At 36.2% G+C, this 18,625-nt stretch overlaps 2 protein-coding genes across 2 annotated transcripts in view; one reads left to right on the forward strand and one right to left on the reverse strand.

Annotated features, from left to right (window-relative positions):
- Positions 1-18,625, forward strand: part of SCAR (wiskott-Aldrich syndrome protein family member 3 SCAR) — a 45,403-nt gene that overhangs the window by 23,401 nt on the left and 3,377 nt on the right. Inside the window, exons 2-6 of the mRNA XM_046609073.2 lie at positions 14,389-14,725; positions 15,408-15,561; positions 15,649-15,763; positions 17,569-17,864; positions 17,976-18,286. Of these exons, the coding sequence (XP_046465029.1) occupies positions 14,452-14,725; positions 15,408-15,561; positions 15,649-15,763; positions 17,569-17,864; positions 17,976-18,286 (1,150 nt within the window). The 5' untranslated portion in view covers positions 14,389-14,451. The remainder of the gene's footprint in view (positions 1-14,388; positions 14,726-15,407; positions 15,562-15,648; positions 15,764-17,568; positions 17,865-17,975; positions 18,287-18,625) is intronic.
- The window catches only part of LOC124210758 (esterase E4-like), a 51,892-nt gene that overhangs the window by 8,782 nt on the left and 24,485 nt on the right, over positions 1-18,625 (reverse strand). The window lies entirely within an intron of this gene.

Below are 18,625 nucleotides of genomic sequence, written 5' to 3' on the forward strand. Positions count from 1 at the left end.
TCTGCACGCACAAGCATATATACATATATATATATATATATGGGGCATTCCATGACATTTGGATCAAGATTCTACGTCGATGTCTCAGATTAGCTTTGTAATTTTTTGTGTGAAAGTAAATGACAAAAAACGAAATCGCGATTTTTTTCAAATTTTTTTGAGCCAACGTTTCTGAAGTATAATTTAAAAACTTGAAAAAGAAACCCAACTTTCTAAAATCGGAAAAAATTTTCGAAAAATCTTATCAAATATAACAATATTTTCGTCACCTATCAGAAGATGAACCTTTTATAACTTCAAAAGATAAATGAGAAAAATGACAATAAATAAATTCCAAAAAACAATATATATATATATATATATATATATATATATATATATATATATATATATAAATATAAATATTATCATAATATATTTGATTACCTGTAAATCTCCAAATAGACATTTTTCGGCCGATATTATAATGAGCTTTTATGTTCATCCTTATGTGAAAAATGCAATCGGATAACAATAATTTGTTTTCCTCTTTTTCTTATTTATCTTCCGAAGTTATTAAATCTCCATCCTCTAACAGGTGTCAAAAATTTTGTAATATTTTATAAGATTTTTCAGAATTTGTTCGTATTTTACAAAGTTGAAGTTTTCTTTTTTTTTTTTTCAATTTTTTTAATTATAGTTCAGATACGCTGGATAAAATTTTGATTGCCTTTTTCATCATGTACTTTCATACAAGAAATGATAAAGCCAATTTGAGACATCGACGTAGAATCTTGATCGAGATTTCATGGAATGCCCCATACATGTATATATATATATCAGCATTGCACTTTGCGATCAACGTCGACAGATGCCGATGATGCTGCGTTTGCTTGTAGGCTCTTCGTTTTTCTACGCAGCTGTAGATCCGCCTGCAAGTATTATATATATTATATAGCGTTTTCATATATATATACATGAAATGTACTGGAGGATAGACAGAGCCTGTCGTCGACGGATCAAGTGTTTCGAGCAATCCTCCGCAATCGCTTTCCTCTCCTACACCGATCTGTACAATATAGGAATCTCGTTTTTTTTTTTTTACCTTTTCGTATCGCCGATTTGTTGACGAAAATGAGGTGTGGAGATAACAAATGCAGGGAAGCGTAAGTTAACCGAAATGTATTACAATAACTGTCCAATACAAGAAATGAGAAATGGGGTCAATTCCCATTGCCTTCACGATTTCATTGAGTTTTCTGCACGCCCGATATTTTCTTTACTGAGGGGTGAAAGAGGCTAGATCGTTATTTTGCAATCGCCTCGAATAAAGTTTTCTTTGTGCAACGACGATTCATGATACACATCGTCCTCTCACACAAACCGCTATAATTCATTGATTCGTTTTTTCAATTTATTTAATTTATTTTTTCCAACGCAATAAGTATCATAATTATTCATTATACTTAACGTCGGACGCTCACCTTTTCCCAGAAACTTTCTTTTAACCTAAACCAACTTTACAAGGTGTGAGACCATTTGGAAAACGGCAAAGTATTTTTTTGTTTTTTTGTTTTTTTTTGAAACACCCTAATTAATACATACGCAGGCCATATTTGTAAATTTATACAAAGTTTTGCAAATTGCAAAGTCATTCTTTGTATCAATCAAGACAATCACTTCAATCAGTCGAGTTTACAACAGCTGCGATACCTCTGTCCTGCACGAATCACTATTTTATTCTCGTTGTATAAATAACCGTGTAGCTAGTTCCTGTACGTAACTAGTTTAGAACAACTTGGGTCGGTTAATATCTCGTACACGCTTTCGTCACATGCACATAAAATTACGTACACGTGCATCCAGGTCGTATATTGAACCACTTGAGCCGAGGGACGGTACAAAAATAGTCCCTTCACGCAGGGCCATCCGGTTACGCGGCATGGCAGAGACCTGAAATACCGACGCAGGTTTGCGATTTCAAAAGCAAGTTAACCCTTGCCCGAAAATTTTTATTTCAAATTTTGTATCGGTCCAATTTCCTCTTATTCGATTTTTCTTCGAGTACAAGGGACGTTTCTTGTTGTGATTATTCAACTATCTTCAGTTTTTATCACAATCAAAAAACACAAGTTCGAGTTAGAAAATGAAAATGATTATTTTTTTTTTTATAGTTTTAACGAGAAAATTTCCAGTGTGGTTTTCTGTTCTATTCTCTTTGATTATGGCCACTCTTACTTTGCATATCATTTTCTTGCAACTATTGCGATAATTTGAATACGTTGATGCAACAACAAATTCATGTTAAGGTCTAGTTCAGTTGAAAAAAACTAAACAAAATCAATCATTCAATGTTGCAATAACCAGAAAATACGGTATCGATAAATATAATTACGCCAAATATTTACTTGTACCACAATTTTTGTCTATCTTGATTCATGCAACATTCAAACCGTTTTTAGAGCGAAGCGACACCCATTTTATAACCAGAATTTTCTGGTAACTGTAAGAAATTACACATCACTCAGCGTAGAATCTGATTTTCTTTTTCCAGTCTCAGTATCGCCGTTCACAATTTATTCGACGTGCATTCCGTTCGTTTGAGCAATCGTCTCGATGGTAATTGGCACTACAGCCGCTGATACACACCGCGATACGTTATCGACGTGTGAGTATCCTTTGTGCCCATAGACGCCGAGGTGTATAATTACGCTGCGAATCGGAGTGGCTTGAGCGTTACTCTGTAGTTCATCCGATTGAATAATTTGTACGTCTGTACAGCGTACCTTGGGCATTGAAGCCTCGTATGGAATTGTAATGTACTTCGTGCTCCCTTTCACTCGACTATTCTTGGTAGAATTACCCTGACCTTTGAAGAGGATTTTAAACGTTATGGAATTTCTTGACTTCTTGTGGAATTGTCGCGCAATTTTGCAAACTACTGTAGAATTTGAAAAAAAAAATAAAAAAACTCCGTGGAATTGTAGCCAATTTAGTTTTTTTTTAATTCAAACTGTAAGCTAAACTAACAATTCGTTGGAGTTTAATTTGAAAAAATTACATTGCGAAATCTATGAATCTTGTCGATGTGAACGTGCTGACGAAAAATTTCTTTGCAGCGTGTAATTAATCGGTGACGTGTCTCCTTATCACGCGAGTCATTCGGTATTGTTAAATACGTCGAATCGCAAAGTCCGATATGATACATAGTCGCAGATTCGAAGGTATTTTCAACGAATGATCCTATTTCTTATACCGTGAGATTTTATTTTATTTTTATTTTTTTAACATGTTAAATTTTGAAACAGGCTTGGGAATATTTAGAAATATAAATTACAACAATGTATTTTATAATATTCAACGGAAGCGCGTGGAACAGGAACTGAGATATCATTTTATCGTGACGTCACAAGTGGTTTTTCAATCCGTAAGAGATTAGAATGTTCATCGCGGATGCAGCAGATAATTATGAATAATAACGGTTTGTGAATGAGAAAACTTGTGCGTGAAGGTTGTATAGTTTGATATGCATATGCATACAATATGAATACAGAGCTTGCTTCGATATTCATTATTCACGTTCTAATTCCCAGACAATTTCACAACCCGTTACTGCGTGGTAAAATGGACGCAAATGGTTTATTACCTATACTAGCTTCTAACAATTATCCGACTGCAAGAAAAATTCTAGGAGATGTTTATTACTATACCGGCTAATAAAATATGATTGCACGTACACCGTTATTGGTGACATTTTTTAAAACCGCTTGAAGTTTGAAATTTTATAGGAATACTTTGCGAAACCTCGTAAAAAATCTCAAAAGTATCCGGAAATTGTTGTACGAAATTATAATTTCTTGAAACTTTTCATTAGCTGATGAAATTTGTGAAAACATTTCAAGGTTTTGGGTGCATCGTTAAAATCACGTAAAATTTCTTTAAATCTCGGACGGAGTTTTTAAGAATGTTGCGAAATTTCTTGAATTTTACGTAGCGAAATCGTCTAAATTCAGAAATGTTGGCATCTGCAGATGTATTTTTTTCATGTTTTTCATGTTTTATGTTTTTCATGAAAAAAAAGAAATACAAGGTCGCATTCTTTTATACCATGTAAAAAATTATTATGTTTTGTTTCGTCACGGTTCACCGAATCCCAAACAATTCGAAAATTGCAAAATAACGGATTTCCTCGTTACAATCATAGCGTTGCTAACGTCAACGTGATAAAAATAAATGGTGGCGAACGCCTTTCTCGATACTGCCAAGCATACTATCTCCGTAACCAAGACTATCATTTCGACCGCAGTTTTCCTCTTCGTTCATTCCAATCCTTCGTACTTTGTTACGGTGGATTTTTTCCACTCGGTCAGAGTATTTTATCATATTAGGTACAAACTTGGCACGACGACTGTCACGTGATTCGCTCGGAGGCTAAACACCTCTGCTCACGATGAAAAGAGGACAAATCAAGTATTGACGTTTCCACAAGCTCGAGAGCCACGCAAACAAAATTGCAACTCTAGCACTTACCTTTTTTTCCCTCCTTCTTTTGCCACTCGGTTTTTCTGCCGGCATGCCGCAGTGCGCCTCTTGAATTTACACTGACAAAAAAAGTCCAGGAAGTGGATTCAAGAGATGTTTCAACAGTTCGGACAAGACACTCCGTCTAGTCTGTGCTGTACTTGAAGCTCCGGCGTCGGATCAAATATTTGCCAAAATTACTTCACACGTCGATAAATCGCGTATCGTATACACTTTTGGTAAATGAATTTGTCCGAATTAATATCAGTTCGTGGTTTAGTGTAATTACGAATTCATTAATCGCGCTCGTTGCGAATATCTTTAGTTACACATACTTTAGTTAAGAATTATACAATCGCGATTAACAATGTTCATTTCCGACCACACAATTAAAAAACAAAATTCAGCCGTATAGAACTGACTTGATTTTACAAATGCGAACGTAACATTAAAATTGACAAAGTGTTGGTGAAGTCACGTGTTGAAACAAGGTACATGAAAATCCACTCGATCCAGCAAGACCAGACGACTTAATTACACCGATCGTGTCCCTTGGCCTCCAGCTGAATTCAATTTATAGCCTCCTGTCCACGCTGTGACTTGCAGTGAAAGAATACATACGAGGAAGAAGGATAAAATTAACGATCGAACTGTTAAACTTTGAAGTGACATAACGCTTAACGTTAATTATTCACATCCTCGTTGTACATTCCGGCTGAATTGTAATCGTCGACCGTTGAAACAAAAAACGTGTCAAATGAACTTCATTGTGAAACTATGTCACAATTTATCTAACTATTTTACCACGAAACTCCATAATGTTTTATTTAATTATACCGCGTGTATACTCAACCCTTTCAAGGACGGTGTTGCGTATATGCAACACCGGATTATTTTCAGTTTTTATAGTGCTATGGGTACGTTTTAGCAATGATGAGCAAGTAATTTAGTTTCTCAGACTCTTATATACCTCACTTTTCTAATGCACCGTGTGTTTTAATTCAAGAAGTTCACGATACTTCGTTAATAAACAACCAATGTGCAAAAACACTATTTTTATTTTCAGAATGAAATCGGTTTTCATTGGATTAAAACCAAATTTCGTATACTGAGGTTTTTGAAGTCGCTGATTACGGATCAGGTATGAAAACTTGAAAATTCGCAATGGCGGATCCGATATGGCGAACGACAGGTTAAAAATCGCAATTGTTTGGAATAAATTTTTTTTACCTTATTGTATATATGTATATAAAATTTGTCATCGAAAGTATTCTGGATGATCTTTTTTTTTTTTTTTTTATTGGTCGTATCATTTCCTTTCCGAATCTGATATTAATAAAACTAGCCGCCATATTGAATCCGCCATTTAAAATTTTTCAATTCTGACTGTAGAAAACAAACCGGCGTCCTCAAAAACACATTCATCCTTGTGCAAATTGAAAGAAAAAAGTCTGACTTGGTAAAAAATGGCCGCCATACTGAATCCGCCATTTTGAGTTTTTCAATTCCGACCACAGAATCGTAATCAGTGACCTCAAAAATCTATACTTCACCGATGATTTTATGCTTCATGCAAATGAAAAATATCCCCCTGATAGGGTGAAACTATTTCACAACACATAATAATATATATTATATATATTACGTATTGTTTCATTTATCGATTACGATCAAAATTTCTTAAGGAAAGACAAAGTGAGAGCCCGTTGTTCTCGACCTTGCACTTTGGTATATGAACTCGGGGCAAAAGTAGTTGACCCTTATAATTCGCTATGACTTGCCAAAGCTGCGATTACGGTCTGCGCGGAGGAACGAGTACTTTGTGTTTCATGTACACCATATGGCGGACATGTGCTACGGGGTTTTCATTACTTGCACATCGTGTTGGTGGGTGTATAACTGGCAGGGAGGGCGATGGTTGAAGCATAGGCGTGTATTATATACACATTGATCGATGCTGCATGAATACGGGAGAAGGAATAAATTTTTCTCCAACTTTTTTCCTCGATTAAATATTGGGGTGATAATTTTCAGGATAAAATTTATTCGAGAGACAAATAAAAAAAATTATCTTGAGTCTTCTGCAGAAGACACGTAATAAGTTTATACTTGAAAATTGAAATTGAAAGAAGAAACGTTGAAATTAACAGATTTACGGGAAGTTTGATCTAGCTTCTTCAGAGAAAATAATGTCGCAGAACTGACAAAGTATAAAGCTAATCGTATTTTACTGCATTTTTCTACTCTGCTTACAATGAGTGATGAAATGATCGTTTTCAAAATTTGGAAAACGAAAGAACATTCTTGCAATTGCGCTTGTCTGGTCGTTTGAAAAATCTTTAGAAAATCGATGGTAACGCTGTTCTAGTCTTGGTATATGGTTGCTAAAACTAATCATTTTTCAGAGTATGACTAAAATTTTTCACTCTATAGCGATAGAAAAATGTCTAAAATATTATTTGAGCCACGCAAACGATTTTTCGTATCCGATGCGTCTATAAAACGAGATAAAAATTCTCGAGAACAAAAGTTCTTAACTCGATGTTTTGTCACATCGAAACGTCATTGGAATTGCGCTGTTGCTAGCTTGTAATATTACATCATACACGCGTTATCTGCGTCTCAGCGGTAAATTTCCTTCAGGGTCGCTAACTAATTACATCGATTGAATATCCGACGACAAGCCTACTTATTATAATATTGTGCCAAGCAAATTTAGGTGTGTTACCTGATTCGGTTCTACCGACATTTTTAGCCACTTATCAGACCACGTGATGAATGAAGCCCATGCTGCAAAGAGAATAAATACATAGGTACACACGTACGTTCATATATGCGTAACTTGTTGCCTCGTCTTGTCTATTATAGTTTCTATTACACCCGTATGTCATGTCAATATATTGTGGCAGTATAAATTACCGCAGCACTTCGGTGCAATCTGAACCCTATGAGACTACGAATTGTATTTTCAGGCTCTACAAACTCGATGTATTATAAGTTGTAAGTTGAGTTGCGTGAGTAAGTTGAGATGCATTTTCAGGAAATAGCGTAAAACACGTTCTGGCACGAATTTGGGTGTGTGTGTGTGTTTGGTGTGTGCTTGCAAAGTATGCAAAGACTCTCGATGAACTATGAACTAATCGCCTTCTAGGTTATTCTATAGTCTACCTTACGTCAGCCATTGTGTATTGTTAATGCGTACATTATACACGTACGTACGTAACAGCGTATACAGCCTATGCATACGTTTATAACCTATGCGGATACAGTAGAACCTCGATTACACGACTTAATTGGGACCGAATCTAGTTTGGATAATCAAAAGTTCGAATAACCGAAATGCAGCTTTTATCTTAAGGCATAACAATATGTGCAATACAAACTTGAATTGACAAACAGTCCGTACTGAAAATCGAAATACACATTGAGCCTCTTTCAAACACCAAAAGTTTATTTTATTACTTTGGTTTTATACAGCCGTATATTGTCAAATGACGAACGGCTGCTCCACATTTTCTACCGAGCAACAATGTACATTTTGCATCAAAAATGTATTCTGCCAAGACGACGTTCGGATAAATTTAAGCCATTGTTCGGATAATCGAGGTTCTACTGTACTCGAATTGCGGTATCCGTTGTTTCGTAACAATGTTATTACACACAGCTTGTCATAGTAGTAAGTGTGGCGTAGCTGTGACCTTTTACCTTCGAACACCCGTTCGAAGTTATTAGTATTATATTACCGCCACATCAGGCAGGCCGTAAACCATAAAAGAGAACGCTGCTGTTTTATACCTGTGATCAATTATACCGAACAGCTGTTACGGATGAAAATAAGGTCATGATTTTATTGTTGTCTTTTCACTTGTTGAATATCTTTTTTTACCATCGCGTATTGTTGAAACGGTTGTTGTATGACTAACAAATTTAGAAGATAATTGAGCAAGATTTTTATTTATTTTTCTATACGCTGTATGTAAGTTAACGGCATACAGGAAATAATTTAAATCGTTTTGTTGCAATGTGTTTTGAGGAAAAGCGCAGACTGAGAGAAAGAAAATTGAAAATCGTTGAATATACCATATACATGGAAAAACTTGTTTCGTTGATTGAAGTAAATGTGGATTAACTGGATAAACCGCATTGTTTACTATTTTTATAACTAATTTTTATCGAATCAAATGACATTGCTTTAAGTGAGGGGAAAAAAACATTCCATTCGACGTATCATTCGGTACATTATTAATTGAAAGATATTTTGAGAGTGGTGTCACGCACTGAGAGAAATTTTTAGTTTCGGTTACCGCTCAGTCCTTAAGTATTTTCATTTTTTACCACAATCGAAAAATACAGTTCTAGGCACAAAATGAAAATTAGTTTTGTAGCTATTACCGGAAAGTCTAGTATCCGTTACTATTCCTTCTCATTACGATCACGATTACGATACTTTCTTGTAACTGTTGCGAAAATTTAATGCTTGTGCAACAATAAATTGACGTTAAAGCCTTGTTTAACTAAAAAAGTACGGTAAACCTCAGAAACTGGTTTTGCGTTGCAATTACTAAAAAAGGATCGACAATATCGCAAAATGGTTACGCGTATCTCGTTTTTCGTAATCCCAACAATATTCGAACAGTTTTTTTCAACGATACTTGCTTTACTGAATTTTTCTCGTTACTATAACAAATGAAATTTTTCTCAGTGCGTGACCAATTTAAGAGATTTCACGAAAATCCGTCTTATTCTTTCGTAAAACATCGAATTCGATTCGACATTTTTTGTGATATGATCGTTTTGACGTTAAAAAGAGCGCTCTAATCAGTCATAGCATAAATTAATAATCGAATAATTTACATTAATATAACCTCAAAGCTGATTGTCTTACGGCGAAATAAATATGTAAATAAAAATCTGCACGATATTTATTCAGCCCCGTAGCTAACGAGAGCGTACTCTCGGACAATAGCACGACTATTTTACGAAAAATTCCAAATAGATTCAAATTTTTACGAAAAAATGAAACGGTTTCCGATAAAAACTCTGAAGTTGACGACGCGACATGACGCTGTGTAAAAAAAGAAACAAAATAACAAAGAATAATAAACACCTTGACCGATACTTCCTCACGATGAAACACTGAACTGTTCCTTCTACAATTTCATTAATGATGCTGAAGTAAGTAACGTTTTAAAAAAAATCTTAATTTCGCAATATAAGTAATGTCTGAAAAGCGGCGAACCATAATAAAGTACAAGATACTCAATATTTCGGAAACTTGGTTAATTCCAAGTCATTAAAAAATTGCTAAAAAATGATAGATAGCGCTCCAACCTTCCGTCTCACTTTCGTTATTGGGACAAATTGCAGGTGGTGAATGAACGAGTGAACTACTTACTATGTATTATATATACAGCCATTGCGGGTGTTGGGTCTGTGCCGAATGCGTTTGGTATTAGGCACATATCACCATATATACTACGAGGCCGAGATAACAAGCCGGAGACAGCGAGTGTGATACGTGTATGCATGTACCTACGTACTACCTACGTGCATGCTGATTGTGAGTAAGGTGAACGCAAGGGGTTGTGATGCGGGGTTTGCTCGCGTGACTCACGCCTGCTTGCTTCCCGTTCGCGTGTACATATTCACGTATACCTTGGTACATATGTACGTACTACTACGATATGTAATCTACGAGCTAGTCTCACTGCGGCAGCTGCTGGCTGTCGCTGCTACGAGTTGAGTCGTGCTGGCAATTTTCCATTCGCCTTTTTACTCCTTAATACTCTCACAACTACCGAGAGTGCACACAACACGGCATCATATTCATCATCAAAAGCATTGCTTAAGCGAGAAACGTTTTTGCGATGAGAGTTTTGCTGCATTTTTTTTTTTTTTTTTCTTTGCGCAGAAATAGAACTGACAATAAGACAACTCGCTGCAGCAAGATTTCTATATATATTCAGTTTGTATGAGGTAAATGGTTTAACAATTTTTATTGCTGAATATACTTCTATCAGTTTGGCGAATAATTGTTTTGAAAGTCGATGCGTTGTATTCAAGTCGCAAAACTTGGATACGTGTATCGAACAAAATTATACAACTTGTTGTATATTTATTTCTAATAGCTAATGACGAATGAGTTGGATTTAAGTTAGTCAGGAGCAAGTTCAAACCTTTATCGATACCCGTTATTTTTGTAATAATTATTGAAACAAGATATTTCGGTATTTGAAAATAAAAAGAAATAAAAATCAAGTAACACCCTCCTAGAGAAAAATAACGTTATAAATATCAAACGCTAATCGGAGTAAAAACCGTACGTAATATTCAGCTTTCATGTCTTTCATACTATTGTTACAAAGGGTGAAATCACCCGTTTCTTCCCCCTTTATAACAATCTTGTAGTTAACGTAAATAAAAAAAGTTCAAGAGTTTATATCTCATAAAATGAATAAGGTTGCTGCGTCAACTAGTATTATTGAAAAAACAGTCTCGTTGCCGACTTTAAACAGTAATCACACATTTTACCATTAAAGCATTTTTCTTAACAAGCTCACAAACCAAATTATTTATCGTAACCTAAAGAAAGTTACACTGTGATAATGCATCGCGAAAACAATTGATACAGTTCTATGATTGCATAGTATAATATAGAGCTAATCCTCGTATCTTCACGCTAAAAAGGTGAGGAAAAACTTGTCGGTATTCCCGCCGGGATCGGAAGCGAAGCGTGCAGACAGCTCATGACGATAAATTTGCGAAACACGTCATTTGCTAATTCACCTATACATTTTTTGCACATATATCTATTTTATTAGACGCAGAGTCCGGCTGATCCTCCCCAGCTTGTAATTGAATCGGTTCGAGTTTCGATCCTTGATTAATTAATTAGTACGTCGATCCACGCACCGCGTTTCGGGTGAGAATATAATGAAATTTCCGCAAATTACCGGTATGGAACTTCCGGCGACCGAGGGGAACGTCAACCCGCTTCTTCTCCTCTGTACCCCACCCGTGACGTCACTTCCGATTACATTCGTGCGCGTAAAGACGACGGGTCATTCCCTCGGCAATCAAACGAATCGTTTCGATTTATTTATACGGATATTCTGCGATTATAAACGATTTCTACCTTATCGATTTGCAGATTATCGTTGATCTCTTTCAGTGTTATTATAATAAGTGATTTCTGTACTCTTACCCTTGATTTTTCCGATGACTTTCTACCGTTCTAGATGATTTTTCAGTGATCACCCAATCGAATGTATTATATATATATATATAAAATCACATTGTTGGAAATCACGATAAATCACCAGAAATTATCTATAAAGCCCAAACGTTATTCGGAAATCAATGAAAGCGTACAATATGACGGGACAAAAATGAGTAGAATATCAATTATCTGTAACAATTTTTTTTCCTTTACCGAAATTATATAATTACAACAATTCCCAACACTTAATTGAGAATCTGGTTTCCAACCGTCAAACTCATGACTTCCTCGTATGGACGGTTGTAATATCTGTGTTCAACAGTTTCGGCGAGTTCTGATACGTCGTTCTTATCTGTTACGTCTCTACGAGTCTCTACGTGATTTCCGGACGGCGAACGCTGAACGCTTTTATACGTGAACACGAGTTTGTTATTACATATTACGCGCTGCAGCAGTTCGTTTAGCGACCCCTTGACCCTTTTCCTCGGTCGTTGGACGGCCCAAGTGTTCTGCCCTAATTCTTGCCGCAACATGTCAAACGCCTGACAGAAGAGCAGTTATTTATTTATTATTATTTTGTTACCTTATCGAGTAACTTGCTCGACTCAAGTATCGTGTTCCTATAACTTGAATTTTCTAAGAACCGGCTACAACTCTACTATTAGACACGTGATATAATATTAATATTAGTAACGGATATGACGAAAGTTTGAGGTGAATCAATTCACTAATCTTACATGATGTGCAGAACAAAATATCTTGGATATTAATAAATTACAATACGATAATAATGCTAATACGTACCGATCAAGAACGTATTAAACAAAGAAAAACAGTTTGTGACACTAAACACAAATTTTTTTTCAAATCAAGTTATGTTCGAAAATTGAATACAAATTTTTATAAACTCTGTGGTCAGATAAATTTGGATTAAATGATACGTATATCTCTTTTTGACTTTCGCTTTGCCCGTCTCGTATGCGTTTCCAGGTAAATATTCAGAATCGAATAACGGCAGAGGGAATTCAGTGTATATACGTAAGGCACACCCGTTATGTATTTCCAGTTGAAAGATTGAGTCCCCGTTTGTACGATATTAATTAATCATACACTTCCCTTTGTGCGCGATGTGTGTGGTGATATAATATCCGTGATGTTTGCGCGAATGTTTTACATATTATTCGTAGTCGGCAGTGTGAGATGACTAACGGAATATACTATATACGGCAATGTTGACAGATACCGCGATTTTACGTATCAAGCGAAATCTGCGAATTAACCGTTCGAACGGAACAGTGTGAGAATGAAATTTTGCTTCGTTATCATTTTGCAAAACTTATTCGTACACCACAAACCCCTTAAAATTCTCCAGATTTCTCAATTTTCTCGTACAATCTCACTCGGGGACAGAATTCAATATTCTTTTTTACTTTCGTTTCGACTAGTAATGATTGCATTGCATCGCATTTCTCCAAATCGTATCCGTCAGATCTTATTGGTGGAGTATCTAAATTATATAAATCATAGGTATATAGCTCATAAACAATTGAACAAACTGCCAGCCTTCGACTAGACAGAAATTGGTCAGAATCAATACTGAATTAGTCTAATGCAGAACAAAACCGCATTGATTTACGAAAAATCTTGTCCGCGCTGAATCAGAAAACATGAACTAATTCCTACAGACATTTCTGTACGTCAGACGCGTTACTTCTCGAAACGAAAAGCTTCCAATTTTTAAGCTAATTGTTATTCCGAGTCATTCGCGCTTCTTTGGTCTTTTTGACCTCTTTGTGACACGGATTTGTTTGCGTCTCTAATCACAATGCATGTATATGTATACAGACGATGATGATGCTAATTGGTACGATAAATGTCGGGATCGAGACGCTACGGAATTATTTTTTTGTAACGTGTAAGATGATAACCCCAGGCAATAATAGATGTGAAATAATAATCATAGGGTTGTGTCACATACGTGTGTAGTTATCTGCCCAATTCCGTTTACAAACCTAGTGTCGCTGTGGCATTCGAGCCAAACAAATATCGATCTGTAATGATCCTGCTAATGAGCGCAGTTATTGTTCAGTCAATTTTCACATTATGCAATACATGCACGGCGATACAATTAGTGGATAAGGAGAAATTTAATAATCTCATCGCAATCAGTTTTGTTTGCTTTTTTTTCTCGGATTTTATAAATTTTGACTCACCTATCATGCGATTTTGGAAACGAGTATTGGAGCATTTTAGAAAAGTTAACATTACCATCTCCAATTTAAAAAATTTAGAGAATTGCACGTGCATCATTGTGCTGTCAATTCTACAACCAGCATTAATTGAGAAAAATTCAAATATGGGGTACCAATTTATCTGCTCCTTTTTCGGCGATCTACTTTTCAACATCTGGGTATGGAATTGGCGACACAAATAACGTAAAGCTGAAATATCTATTTTTTTGAAATCAGTAACGGTTATGCTAACTTCCTTGACGTATCGAATGCGAAACAAGTGTTTTACTTTAAAAATCGGGATTCGAGACAGGTGGTCGAATTCCACTTCACTGTAGTTTGAGTAATGAACCGAATCGGAATTGCACCGTTTGTGGTTAAATTACCATTCACTTCCACTGACGACGAGTATAATTGCATCGTATCCTTGATTTTCAGGTTTCCAGAGATCGGTGAGCCGACCTTGAAGGCTGATTGAGAGGCTTGGCCAAGGCTTTCGTGATGCCGCTACCGAAGCGTTTGGTAGAGCCAGTGCACGTTGCACGTGGTACAATTCCGGATGATTTTCCTCTGCCATCGGAGCTAGAAGCAGCGACAAATGGCACCCTGGCAAATACGGTGCGACAGTTGTCAAGCCTTTCGAAACACGCCGAAGATCTCTTTGGGGAATTGGCCAGGGAGGCTCATGGACTCTTTGATCGGGCGAATTCCCTCCAAGCTCGAATTGACAGGCTCGCTGTCAAGGTCACTCAGCTAGACAGCAATGTGGAGGAAGGTTTGTTGCTCGCTAAATTACCTAGAATTCTCGCTCATCTCGCTGACTCATAGTTATCTCAATTACCACTTGACGAGTTACGTGGTTCATCGTCGATTGAGCCGACAAAGAGATAAAAAGATGGAGCTGGGCTGTCCAACGCCGTCAAGAATGGTTTAAATCGCTTAAAAATGTTGCAAGTAAATGTTAGGAAAATCGTCAGGAGGTATGCACAGCTGGCTCTGAATACAGATGCCTGTACTGACACAGTTGCCGACACTTAGCCAAGACGCAAACCCTTTTCTAAATAATTCGAAGGTGGGGTATACCCAGACTCTTATTGACTTTATCGTTCATTTGATTATTCAGTTGTCCGACGTTATCGATCATCCTAAAGTCAATCAAAGTCGGGATCTCCCCCACTTTCGAATTATTTAGAAAATGGTTTGCGTCTTGGCTAAGTGTCGGTAACTGTGTCGTTGTAGGAAACTATATCCAGAACCGGTTGTGTATACACTATCGTGGCTGTAGAAAGTCAAGGAAATATTAATACAGAAACATGTTTTTGCTCGGTACAAGACTGATTGTAGTTTCTTACGATTTTCACGTTTATAGATGTATAACCAATTTTTCTGTGCAGTCGCTTTCAGGCACTTTTTTTCTTGTCGAAAAGTATTGACGACTTTTTTCAATGTTGTTACAGTTTCGTTACAAGATATACACATGAGAAAAGCTTTCAAGAGTTCTGTGGTGTTCGATCAGCAAGTTGTTTCAAGAGATACCATGCCAACTGTCATGACGGACACTTATCAACAGTGTGACAAACCGCCTCCGCTTGATAAACTAAATATTTACAGGTATGACGACTCTGGTTTTTTATCCTTTGATAATAGATGATTGGTTTAAAATTTGGTCAAACGTTACTTTTTGCTATGAATTTGCAGAGAGGATGGCAAAGATGGTTTGAAATTCTACACGGACCCAAACTACTTCTTTGTACTGTGGAGACAAGAGATACTTAAGGATACTGAAAAGATGCTGCATGATCGAGGGAAAAAGGTAAGGAAACTGATACTTGAAGTAATTTCGATTATAGTATAACACAAATTTATGAACTATTAGGCACAATTTATTGTAATATTTATAAAATATTCTTATACGGGTTCAATGAAAGCAACAAAAGGAACTCTTTAATAAAACATAATTTATTCTGGGGAGAACGAAAACATTGAAAGGAAGCATTAAAAACGTAGTGTTGTCAAATAATCTTCGAAAAGTACAAAATCTTAAGGTTCCCTTTGAAATAAATCAAACTCAATTGAAAATCAAAACAAAACTTCTTCACTGACAGTGAGCAAGCTGACATAAAAATAGACTAAATATTTGATCAGGTTTATCGTTTTCAGTTTCTTGCCAAATAACTCACTATTTATGAGTATCAAAAATTTGAACGAATAGATAATTGTAGTGTAGGTTTCTTTCATTAAAAGTTTGTGTTGCTGATTCTTTGCTGAAATTGTTATGAACGACATAGAATCGTGATTATGGCGTCTTTTTCAGCATTACTATATTGGATAAATCGCCGAATTACAGAGAAATGAGTAATTATTGATGAAATTCAATTCCATTTCATTACACTTGACTTTTATTTGCCTTAGGATTATATAAAGTAGAGGTGATCTATTAACCGATTTATAAGCTGCAATATGTATAATTAATAACAATTGAATAATCAAAATATTTCTATGAAATACTGAAACCATTAAATCCCCTTGGTTATAGACCGAGTCTGAATATGCCGAACCGTTCAGAGAGGCAAGTCAATGGTTTGGATCTTTGTAGTTTTATATCCCCTATTCAATTCGTATTCAGATTATTAATTATCGATCACATACTCATCGTTAATCAGCCTCTCTCACTTTATGCGTGGTTTTATTTAATCAATTCAGATATCTGCTCATAGGCGTTGCGCTAGCTGCTCGCTTCTAAATGACCTATGTAGTTCTGCTAGGAATAGAACATAAATCCATATTTTTAAATACCTGTCTTCCGAAATTAAATGTGCTTTTATACAGTGTTACAATATGTGCTCTATACCAAAACTATCCAAACTTGTTTATGATCAATTGATATTAAGCATGGATAAGTTTAATTTTCTACCGAATTCACGCAAGACATCAATTCTCTGTGTTTGTGATTACAATATATTGCACTTTATTAAAAAACAAACACTTTGCCTTTGCTTGTTACTTAATCATATTTTCATCACATATTCTTATAGCCAAGCATTCAGTTTAAAAATTTTGTATCAAAATATCTTTATTGAAATTCAGTTTGTGCCCAGCCGTTTAACCTGATATTATTACTCGCCAATGTTCTAATGTTGTTTCAAAATTGGAAAAAAGTAATTTTCAAAGATTAAAAACAAGTTTATTTTTACAAACGCTCAAAACCAACGACTAACATGCTAGTAGAATCATCTCGACATCATCTCTGTACCAAATTTAAGCTCGTGGGAACTAAAAATGAATTATTAGAATAGAAGATAATTTAGCTTCCATACTATAACTTCAACGTTTTCGTTTCGTATAAGCTAATTCCAATTTCAAAACAATCAATGCAGAAATACAGTTACTGTAATACCAAGTGGAATACAGTAACTATAAATTAAAAGTTTTCTCCATATTGCCGACAAAAAATATCCACTATCCACAGTAAGCCAAAATTTGATATTTGGTATTCTCGTATCTCTGAACTGATTGTTTGAATAACATATCGATTTAAGCATTTAGCCTGCTTCTTCAAGCACCCATCGATTGAGTGCCTAATCCCATATCTGTACCAATACTTTTATGCTCTCACAGCCGCATAGGCCTCGGAACGAAGGAAGCGGCAGTGGAGGCGGCAGGCACAAGAAGCGTGTGAGGCAGCCTCACAATACGAGGGAGAGACAAAGACAGTTAGCCGTTGGCCATGGGGAGTACATAATGCCCTCCCAAACTGTTCAGTATCGATCAACTCACAAAATACCCGACGATGCATTACTTGGAATGGTCATGACGGAGCAGCGACCTCCAAGACCAAATAGCATAGAATTGAGACGAAGCTATCCGACCGAAGAGCAAAATATGTACAGTCCTCCGACCTCTGATCATTACAGGTAAGTGTGCCAAACTATTTTCGTTTCTTTTCTTTCTTGCTTTCATATGATGTTATCACAGAAAAATGGACATCGTATTGCGGTCATCAAAGTATTGCGCATTGTTATTAGGGCAGCAAATTACGCGGCTCAAGGCTACGATGAGAATCTCTACGGTTCGCACTACGCACCTGGCCAGAGCCAGCATGACAGTGAAACGTACCAGAGCCCAGGGGGTCAAAGTACTCCCAGCCGGAGTGGCCGGTCTAGACCTTCACAACCCCCACCAGCTCCGCCTAGTAACTCGTCTAGTAATTCTACCCCGACTGTTGTATCGGCAAACAATACCCCAACTAGAGGAAGATCAATGAGCACCGGAAGGGATACTTTGCCTCCGCCACCTCCGCCACCTGGTGAAACTATGTCACCGCCATCTATGAATGGTAAAAAGATTTCGATTGTAATGGTTCTACGTTTTTAAGAGCTCATGTACGAGTTGAGAACTGAAAACGTTCCCGAATTTTGCGAATTTATATCTCATAACTAATCATTCAATTCTTTTGTTTTATTCAAAAGTCTGTCAATCAAATTCCATTAATGTTTTTGTTTTTTACTCATATGAATTAATGAGAAAGCATTTTCATCCACAATGATTCGATGACATGTTCCCGGTACCCGCAATGTTTCAAACAACGGTTAAGCTAATTTACTTCGAATTCAATGACAGTATTCTTTGACAGCTTATACTCTTTGCCACGATCTTATTTCTTTTAACTGATCAT

The sequence above is a fragment of the Neodiprion pinetum genome, chromosome 1 (genome assembly GCF_021155775.2).
Source record: "Neodiprion pinetum isolate iyNeoPine1 chromosome 1, iyNeoPine1.2, whole genome shotgun sequence".
In the NCBI taxonomy this organism is placed as follows: Eukaryota; Metazoa; Arthropoda; class Insecta; order Hymenoptera; family Diprionidae; genus Neodiprion; species Neodiprion pinetum.